Source organism: Siphateles boraxobius, unplaced genomic scaffold, assembly GCF_051911475.1.
Source record: "Siphateles boraxobius isolate OS27281-9 unplaced genomic scaffold, OSU_SipBor_1 12, whole genome shotgun sequence".
Lineage (NCBI taxonomy): Eukaryota > Metazoa > Chordata > Actinopteri > Cypriniformes > Leuciscidae > Siphateles > Siphateles boraxobius.
Window position 1 is genome coordinate 32,770,001 of NW_027508722.1, and position 13,496 is coordinate 32,783,496.

The following is a 13,496-nucleotide window of genomic DNA, read 5'->3' on the forward strand; positions in this document are numbered from 1 at the left end:
CACGCATATAAACATGATTCCACACATATGAAACAATATGAAACATGATTCCACGCATATAAACATGATTCCACACATATGAAACATGATTCCACACATATGAAACATGATTCCACACATATAAACATGATTCCACACATATGAAACATGATTCCACACATATAAACATGATTCCACACATATGAAACATGATTCCACACATATAAACATGATTCCACACATATGAAACATGATTCCACACATATAAACATGATTCCACAGATATAAACATGATTCCACACATATGAAACATGATTCCACACATATAAACATGATTCCACACATATGAAACATGATTCCACACATATGAAACAATATGAAACATGATTCCACACATATAAACATGATTCCACACATATAAACATGATTCCACACATATGAAACATGATTCCACGCATATAAACATGATTCCACACATATGAAACATGATTCCACACATATAAACATGATTCCACACATATGAAACATGATTCCACACATATAAACATGATTCCACAGATATGAAACATGATTCCACACATATGAAACAATATGAAACATGATTCCACACATGAAACATGATTCCACACATATAAACATGATTCCACACATATGAAACATGATTCCACGCATATAAACATGATTCCACACACATGAAACATGATTCCACACATATGAAACATGATTCCACACATATGAAACATGATTCCTCTTATGAAACATGATTCCACACATATAAACATGATTCCTCATATGAAACATGATTCCTCATATGAAACATGATTCCACACATATAAACATGATTCCTCATATGAAACATGATTCCACACATATAAACATGATTCCACACATATAAACATGATTCCACACATATGAAACATGATTCCACACATATGAAACATGATTCCACACATATAAACATGATTCCTCATATGAAACATGATTCCACACACATATGAAACATGATTCCTCATATGAAACATGATTCCACATATATGAAACATGATTCCACACATATAAACATGATTCCACGCATATGAAACATGATTCCACACATATAAACATGATTCCACACATATAAACATGATTCCACACATATGAAACATGATTCCACACATATGAAACATGATTCCACACATATAAACATGATTCCTCATATGAAACATGATTCCACACACATATGAAACATGATTCCTCATATGAAACATGATTCCACACATATGAAACATGATTCCACACATATAAACATGATTCCACACATATAAACATGATTCCACACATATGAAACATGATTCCACGCATATAAACATGATTCCACACATATGAAACAATATGAAACATGATTCCACGCATATAAACATGATTCCACACATATGAAACATGATTCCACACATATGAAACATGATTCCACACATATAAACATGATTCCACACATATGAAACATGATTCCACACATATAAACATGATTCCACACATATGAAACATGATTCCACACATATAAACATGATTCCACACATATGAAACATGATTCCACACATATAAACATGATTCCACAGATATAAACATGATTCCACACATATGAAACATGATTCCACACATATAAACATGATTCCACAGATATAAACATGATTCCACACATATGAAACATGATTCCACACATATAAACATGATTCCACACATATGAAACATGATTCCACACATATGAAACAATATGAAACATGATTCCACACATATAAACATGATTCCACACATATAAACATGATTCCACACATATGAAACATGATTCCACGCATATAAACATGATTCCACACATATGAAACATGATTCCACACATATAAACATGATTCCACACATATGAAACATGATTCCACACATATAAACATGATTCCACAGATATGAAACATGATTCCACACATATGAAACAATATGAAACATGATTCCACACATGAAACATGATTCCACACATATAAACATGATTCCACACATATGAAACATGATTCCACGCATATAAACATGATTCCACACACATGAAACATGATTCCACACATATGAAACATGATTCCACACATATAAACATGATTCCACACATATGAAACATGATTCCACACATATGAAACATGATTCCACACATATGAAACATGATTCCACACATATAAACATGATTCCTCATATGAAACATGATTCCTCATATGAAACATGATTCCACACATATAAACATGATTCCTCATATGAAACATGATTCCACACATATAAACATGATTCCACACATATAAACATGATTCCACACATATGAAACATGATTCCACACATATGAAACATGATTCCACACATATAAACATGATTCCTCATATGAAACATGATTCCACACACATATGAAACATGATTCCTCATATGAAACATGATTCCACACATATAAACATGATTCCACGCATATGAAACATGATTCCACACATATAAACATGATTCCACACATATAAACATGATTCCACACATATAAACATGATTCCACACATATGAAACATGATTCCACACATATGAAACATGATTCCACACATATAAACATGATTCCTCATATGAAACATGATTCCACACACATATGAAACATGATTCCTCATATGAAACATGATTCCACATATATGAAACATGATTCCACACATATAAACATGATTCCACACATATAAACATGATTCCACAGATATGAAACATGATTCCACACATATGAAACAATATGAAACATGATTCCACACATATAAACATGATTCCACACATATGAAACAATATGAAACATGATTCCACGCATATAAACATGATTCCACACATATGAAACAATATGAAACATGATTCCACACATATAAACATGATTCCACACATATGAAACAATATGAAACATGATTCCACACATATGAAACAATATGAAACATGATTCCACACATATAAACATGATTCCACACATATGAAACATGATTCCACACATATGAAACATGATTCCACACATATATAAACATGATTCCTCATATGAAACATGATTCCTCATATGAAACATGATTCCACACATATAAACATGATTCCACACATATAAACATGATTCCACACATATGAAACATGATTCTACACATATAAACATGATTCCACACACATATAAACATGATTCCTCATATGAAACATGATTCCTCATATGAAACATGATTCCTCACATATGAAACATGATTCCACACATATAAACATGATTCCACACATATAAACATGATTCCACACATATAAACATGATTCCTCACATATGAAACATGATTCCACACATATAAACATGATTCCACACATATAAACATGATTCCACACATATAAACATGATTCCACACATATAAACATGATTCCTCATATGAAACATGATTCCACACATATAAATATGATTCCACACATATAAACATGATTCCACACATATAAACATGATTCCACACATATGAAACATGATTCCACACATATGAAACATGATTCCACACATATAAACATGATTCCTCATATGAAACATGATTCCACACATATAAACATGATTCCACACATATAAACATGATTCCTCATATGAAACATGATTCCACACATATGAAACATGATTCCTCATATGAAACATGATTCCACATATATGAAACATGATTCCACACATATAAACATGATTCCACACATATAAACATGATTCCACAGATATGAAACATGATTCCACACATATGAAACAATATGAAACATGATTCCACACATATAAACATGATTCCACACATATGAAACAATATGAAACATGATTCCACGCATATAAACATGATTCCACACATATGAAACAATATGAAACATGATTCCACACATATAAACATGATTCCACACATATGAAACAATATGAAACATGATTCCACACATATGAAACAATATGAAACATGATTCCACACATATAAACATGATTCCACACATATGAAACATGATTCCACACATATGAAACATGATTCCACACATATATAAACATGATTCCTCATATGAAACATGATTCCTCATATGAAACATGATTCCACACATATAAACATGATTCCACACATATAAACATGATTCCACACATATGAAACATGATTCTACACATATAAACATGATTCCACACACATATAAACATGATTCCTCATATGAAACATGATTCCTCATATGAAACATGATTCCTCACATATGAAACATGATTCCACACATATAAACATGATTCCACACATATAAACATGATTCCACACATATAAACATGATTCCTCATATGAAACATGATTCCTCACATATGAAACATGATTCCACACATATAAACATGATTCCACACATATAAACATGATTCCACACATATAAACATGATTCCACACATATAAACATGATTCCTCATATGAAACATGATTCCACACATATAAATATGATTCCACACATATAAACATGATTCCACACATATAAACATGATTCCACACATATAAACATGATTCCTCATATGAAACATGATTCCACACATATAAACATGATTCCACACATATAAACATGATTCCTCACATATGAAACATGATTCCACACATATGAAACATGATTCCACACATATGAATCATGATTCCACACATATGAAACATGATTCCACACATATGAAACATGATTCCACACATATGAAACATGATTCCACACATATGAAACATGATTCCACACATATGAATCATGATTCCACACATATGAAACATGATTCCACACATATGAAACATGATTCCACACATTTGAAACATGATTCCACACATATGAATCATGATTCCACACATATGAAACATGATTCCACACATATGAAACATGATTCCACACATATGAAACATGATTCCACACATATGAAACATGATTCCACACATATGAATCTTGATTCTTCACATATGAAACATGATTCCACACATATGAATCATGATTCCACACATATGAATCTTGATTCTTCACATATGAAACATGATTCCACACATATGAAACATGATTCCACACATATGAAATATGATTCCACACATATGAAACATGATTCCACACATATGAAACATGATTCCACACATATGAAACATGATTCCACACATATGAAACATGATTCCACACATATGAAACATGATTCCACACATATGAAACATGATTCCACACATATGAAACATGATTCCTCATATGAAACATGATTCCTCATATGAAACATGATTCCACACATATGAAACATGATTCCACACATATGAATCATGATTCCTCACATATGAAACATGATTCCACACATATGAAACATGATTCCACACATATGAATCATGATTCCTCACATATGAAACATGATTCCACACATATGAATCATGATTCCACACATATGAAACATGATTCCACACATATGAAACATGATTCCACACATATGAAATATGATTCCACACATATGAAACATGATTCCACACATATGAAACATGATTCCACACATATAAACATGATTCCTCATATGAAACATGATTCCACACATATAAACATAATTCCACACATATGAAACATGATTCCACACATATGAAATATGATTCCACACATATGAAACATGATTCCACACATATGAAACATGATTCCACACATATAAACATGATTCCTCATATGAAACATGATTCCACACATATGAAACATGATTCCACACATATAAACATGATTCCACACATATGAAACATGATTCCACACATATAAACATGATTCCACACATATAAACATGATTCCACACATATGAAACATGATTCCACACATATAAACATGATTCCACACATATGAAACATGATTCCACACATATAAACATGATTCCACACATATGAAACATGATTCCACACATATGAAACATGATTCCACACATATGAAACATGATTCCACACATATAAACATGATTCCACACATATGAAACATGATTCCACACATATGAAATATGATTCCACACATATGAAACATGATTCCACACATATGAAACATGATTCCACACATATGAAATATGATTCCACACATATGAAACATGATTCCACACATATGAAATATGATTCCACACATATAAACATGATTCCACACATATGAAACATGATTCCACACATATGAAATATGATTCCACACATATGAAACATGATTCCACACATATGAAATATGATTCCACACATATGAAACATGATTCCACACATATAAACATGATTCCACACATATGAAACATGATTCCACACATATGAAACATGATTCCACACATATGAAACATGATTCCTCATATGAAACATGATTCCACACATATGAAACATGATTCCACACATATAAACATGATTCCACACATATGAAACATGATTCCACACATATAAACATGATTCCACACATATAAACATGATTCCTCATATGAAACATGATTCCACACATATGAAACATGATTCCACACATATGAAACATGATTCCTCATATGAAACATGATTCCACACATATAAACATGATTCCACACATATAAACATGAATCCACACATATGAAACATGATTCCACACATATGAAACATGATTCCACACATATAAACATGATTCCTCATATGAAACATGATTCCACACATATAAACATGATTCCACACATATGAAACATGATTCCACACATATGAAACATGATTCCACACATATGAAACATGATTCCACACATATGAAACATGATTCCACACATATAAACATGATTCCTCATATGAAACATGATTCCACACATATAAACATGATTCCACACATATGAAACATGATTCCACACATATGAAACATGATTCCACACATATGAAACATGATTCCACACATATGAAACATGATTCCACACATATAAACATGATTCCACACATATGAAACATGATTCCACACATATGAAATATGATTCCACACATATGAAACATGATTCCACACATATGAAACATGATTCCACACATATAAACATGATTCCTCATATGAAACATGATTCCACACATATAAACATGATTCCACACATATGAAACATGATTCCACACATATGAAACATGATTCCACACATATAAACATGATTCCACACATATAAACATGATTCCTCACATATGAAACATGATTCCACACATATGAAACATGATTCCACACATATGAATCATGATTCCACACATATGAAACATGATTCCACACATATGAAACATGATTCCACACATATGAAACATGATTCCACACATATGAAACATGATTCCACACATATGAATCATGATTCCACACATATGAAACATGATTCCACACATATGAAACATGATTCCACACATTTGAAACATGATTCCACACATATGAATCATGATTCCACACATATGAAACATGATTCCACACATATGAAACATGATTCCACACATATGAAACATGATTCCACACATATGAAACATGATTCCACACATATGAATCTTGATTCTTCACATATGAAACATGATTCCACACATATGAATCATGATTCCACACATATGAATCTTGATTCTTCACATATGAAACATGATTCCACACATATGAAACATGATTCCACACATATGAAATATGATTCCACACATATGAAACATGATTCCACACATATGAAACATGATTCCACACATATGAAACATGATTCCACACATATGAAACATGATTCCACACATATGAAACATGATTCCACACATATGAAACATGATTCCACACATATGAAACATGATTCCTCATATGAAACATGATTCCTCATATGAAACATGATTCCACACATATGAAACATGATTCCACACATATGAATCATGATTCCTCACATATGAAACATGATTCCACACATATGAAACATGATTCCACACATATGAATCATGATTCCTCACATATGAAACATGATTCCACACATATGAATCATGATTCCACACATATGAAACATGATTCCACACATATGAAACATGATTCCACACATATGAAATATGATTCCACACATATGAAACATGATTCCACACATATGAAACATGATTCCACACATATAAACATGATTCCTCATATGAAACATGATTCCACACATATAAACATAATTCCACACATATGAAACATGATTCCACACATATGAAATATGATTCCACACATATGAAACATGATTCCACACATATGAAACATGATTCCACACATATAAACATGATTCCTCATATGAAACATGATTCCACACATATGAAACATGATTCCACACATATAAACATGATTCCACACATATGAAACATGATTCCACACATATAAACATGATTCCACACATATAAACATGATTCCACACATATGAAACATGATTCCACACATATAAACATGATTCCACACATATGAAACATGATTCCACACATATAAACATGATTCCACACATATGAAACATGATTCCACACATATGAAACATGATTCCACACATATGAAACATGATTCCACACATATAAACATGATTCCACACATATGAAACATGATTCCACACATATGAAATATGATTCCACACATATGAAACATGATTCCACACATATGAAACATGATTCCACACATATGAAATATGATTCCACACATATGAAACATGATTCCACACATATGAAATATGATTCCACACATATAAACATGATTCCACACATATGAAACATGATTCCACACATATGAAATATGATTCCACACATATGAAACATGATTCCACACATATGAAATATGATTCCACACATATGAAACATGATTCCACACATATAAACATGATTCCACACATATGAAACATGATTCCACACATATGAAACATGATTCCACACATATGAAACATGATTCCTCATATGAAACATGATTCCACACATATGAAACATGATTCCACACATATAAACATGATTCCACACATATGAAACATGATTCCACACATATAAACATGATTCCACACATATAAACATGATTCCTCATATGAAACATGATTCCACACATATGAAACATGATTCCACACATATGAAACATGATTCCTCATATGAAACATGATTCCACACATATAAACATGATTCCACACATATAAACATGAATCCACACATATGAAACATGATTCCACACATATGAAACATGATTCCACACATATAAACATGATTCCTCATATGAAACATGATTCCACACATATAAACATGATTCCACACATATGAAACATGATTCCACACATATGAAACATGATTCCACACATATGAAACATGATTCCACACATATGAAACATGATTCCACACATATAAACATGATTCCTCATATGAAACATGATTCCACACATATAAACATGATTCCACACATATGAAACATGATTCCACACATATGAAACATGATTCCACACATATGAAACATGATTCCACACATATGAAACATGATTCCACACATATAAACATGATTCCACACATATGAAACATGATTCCACACATATGAAATATGATTCCACACATATGAAACATGATTCCACACATATGAAACATGATTCCACACATATGAAACATGATTCCTCATATGAAACATGATTCCACACATATGAAACATGATTCCACACATATAAACATGATTCCACACATATGAAACATGATTCCACACATATAAACATGATTCCACACATATAAACATGATTCCTCATATGAAACATGATTCCACACATATGAAACATGATTCCACACATATGAAACATGATTCCTCATATGAAACATGATTCCACACATATAAACATGATTCCACACATATAAACATGAATCCACACATATGAAACATGATTCCACACATATGAAACATGATTCCACACATATAAACATGATTCCACACATATAAACATGATTCCACACATATGAAACATGATTCCACACATATGAAACATGATTCCTCATATGAAACATGATTCCACACATATAAACATGATTCCACACATATAAACATGATTCCTCATATGAAACATGATTCCACACATATGAAACATGATTCCACACATATGAAACATGATTCCTCATATGAAACATGATTCCTCACATATGAAACATGATTCCACACACATGAAATATGATTCCTCGTATGAAAGCCTGGTTAGCAGTAGCTGGTTCTGATGTGGGTGTCACTGTGGGTCAGGCTCTGGCTCAGGCTATTAAAGAGGCTAAAGAACAACATCCCGACATGTCAGTGACCAAAGTCGTGGTCCATAAAGAGACGGAGATCACGCCGGAGGAGGGCGAGGAGTGACAGGTAAGACCAGAGCCAATCAGAGCTTGATTTGGCTTGGCTGGCTGCGAGCTGATTGGCTGCTGAGGTTTGGAGCGCTGCTATTGGCTGCTGTACTAACGCCGGTGCCGCTTTTGGCTGTTTACTTCATCATTCATCTGCGAAACTCAACTAGTGTGTACTAACTAAACCAGCTTTCTGCTGGTAGAACGTGGTACTGCAGTGTGACCGATCACATGATGATGATGATGATGTTAATGATGATGATGCTCACTGAGATTAATAGTAAAGCAGTCCCTACGTCTCAATGTTCACACTATCCATCCTAAACAGTGTGTGAGATTAAAATAAGTGTGCTGAAAAGAGTGTGCGAGAAGTCCTAATTAGTCCAGAAGACTAATATTACCCACAATCCATTGCGCTTTGGATGAGGAACTACAAACACGTGTAAAAAGTGTTAAAAAAACCTACAAAACATGGTGGATACTCGCAACCGACGGTGAGAGGTTTACATAAATGTTTGAGTGACTAATCAAAGTTTAACCTGGTAAAAAAATATTTATTTAATGTTATCCGTGTTATATTTCATCTGCAATAACAATATGGACTTTAATAAAGATCCGTTTGGCCATTAACTTTTAATAGCATCATTATGCATTAATATGAGGAGAGTCTAACTCGCGACTGCAGATCTGCATTTCTGCATTTCTCTCCGATACTGTAGGAAATAAAAGGAAATGTGGAGGATTTTATATTTGACAAGATGATTGACAGGTCAGTTTACTGTGACAGGAGGACAGTGAGCAACCGTTAAAGACACACAATTGTATGACGTGATAGTGTTTCCCAAAGCTTGTCTACTCTTCTACTACACACTCAAAAGTATCTACTGTTTCTTCACAAAAAGAGTTGTTGAGGAGAATGTGGTGTTATGTTCCTGAATGAACAGGAAAAGATGGAAAAATCCCACATTGAAGGAGGAACCTGAGTTAGAAGATCACAAAAACACCCTAGCAACCACATAGCAACCACCCAGAACACCCTGTGATTGTGGCTTTGGGTTTTGCATGGGAAAGGCCAGTCACATTTTCTTGAAGAAAATGTAAATCTTTTCAGTATATGATATAATGTCAAATATCTGTATTATGTTGATGTTAAGCTGTCATTGTTAGGTGATATTTAAATGCATGACATCATCACCTGAGACGGGCACTAACACGCTTCGCTCTTCTGACGGCTCTCTCTGGTCCTTCATTCCTGCTCTTTACTGAAGAATGTTTCGTTTTATATTTCCAGGATTAACATCGTCTTCATGCTTTCTGGAAGAAAGAGGAACGCTTCAGAGAAATCAACATAGACCAATGATTCGCTGCAAACTTCAGCTGAACACATCTGGAGAAACACACACACACACACTCTCACACGCACACACACACATAATCACACACTCACATAATCACACACTCTCACACGCACACACTCACAAAATCAGACGCTCACACACGCCCACACACACACATAATCACACACTCTCACACACACGCACACACACACACACACACACACTCTCACATGCACATAATCACACACACACACACTCACATGCACATAATCACACACACACACACACACACACACATAATCACACACACTCACATAATCACACACACTCACATAATCACACACTCACACACACTCTCACATGCACACACTCACATAATCACACACTCTCAGACACACGCACACACACACACACACACTCTCACATGCACACATTCACATAATCACATACTCTCACACACACACACTCACATGCACTCACATAATCACACACACACACACACACACTCTCACACACACACACACTCACATAATCACACACTTTCTCACACACACACGTACACACATAATCACACACAATCACATAATCACATTCGCTCAATCACACACACACTCTCACACACGCACACACTCACATAATCACACTTTCTCACACACACACTCACATAATCGCACACACTCACATAATCACACACTCTCACACACGCACACACATAATCACACACAATCACATAATCACATTCGCTCAATCACATACACACTCATTCACACTCACAAACACACCCACACTCTCACATAATCACTCACACACACTCATTCACACACACACTCTCACATAATCACTCACACACACACACTCATTCACACTCACACTCACACACACACACACGCACACCCACACTCTCACATAATCACTCACACACACTCATTCACACTCACACACACACGCACACTCTCACATAATCACTCACACACACAGACACACACACTCATTCACACGCACACCCACACACTCACATAATCACACACACTCACATAATCGCACACACTCACATAATCACACACACACACACACACACACACACGCTTACAGGCGCCGTCTGCCGCACTGGATCTGTTACTGCATGACAAGGGAACAATTCTGCTTTTTTTGTGAGAAGACAAAAGTATATCGACATTTTAGGAAATCCTATATGAGCGCAGTGTGTAGTCAAACCACGGGACTGAAGAATATGTGAAATATAACGGATATCTACATTTATTTATTATACTGCTCTATCACTTTAAAAAAAGGACAAACTTTGCACAATATTTAACCAGGCAAAGATGTGCCATCCACACCCGTCGCCCCATCGTCTCATCTCTGAATATGACACACAAATGACAGTATGAGAATATGAATATGCCACATTTTCTCACTACTTCATGTATCTTAGAGACGTGTTATGTTGTTTTACTTGAATTAAACGCCTGTTTTTTTGTTTCTTCTTGAAAACTGTCGAGTCTAGAGGAACTAAAGTGTCTGAAATATCAATCCCAGAGTTCTCCTCGCCACATCTGAGCCTTAAACTGTACAGAACTGAAGCCCAAATGTGTGTGTTCTGTCTTAGTTTGTTTCTCGATTCAGTGTGATGTGATGTCGCCGCCCTGCTGACTGTTTCCCACTCAAGCTCAAATAAAAACTCAATTCCATTTCTGATAACTTTGCTGTTTCCATTCATCCGTTTGCGGTGAGAATGTGCATTCATAAATATGGCTTTTCTATAATACAGAACAAATTAATTGTGTTATACAAGATTATGCAAGCGTCACTTTCACTGAACCATTTCAGTACAAATTATTTTATATTTAAACAACAACAAGGACAGGATTTTCTCCAAGAATTTGAGTTATTTTAAATTCATGCATCCATTCCTGGGTTCGTACAACATGGTTCA

At 34.2% G+C, this 13,496-nt stretch overlaps 1 protein-coding gene across 36 annotated transcripts in view; it reads left to right on the plus strand.

The window, feature by feature from the left end:
* Positions 1 to 13,261, plus strand: part of epb41l3a (erythrocyte membrane protein band 4.1-like 3a) — a 78,725-nt gene extending 65,464 nt beyond the window's left edge. For 35 of the 36 annotated variants that reach the window (XM_077218456.1, XM_077218335.1, XM_077218417.1 and 32 more), the window contains 2 exons: positions 10,129 to 10,242; positions 11,515 to 13,261. In XM_077218456.1, the coding sequence (XP_077074571.1) occupies positions 10,129 to 10,239 (111 nt within the window). In that variant the 3' untranslated portion in view covers positions 10,240 to 10,242; positions 11,515 to 13,261. The remainder of the gene's footprint in view (positions 1 to 10,128; positions 10,243 to 11,514) is intronic. The other variant, XM_077218465.1, reaches the window with a different exon arrangement.
* The last annotated feature ends 235 nt before the right edge of the window (positions 13,262 to 13,496 follow it).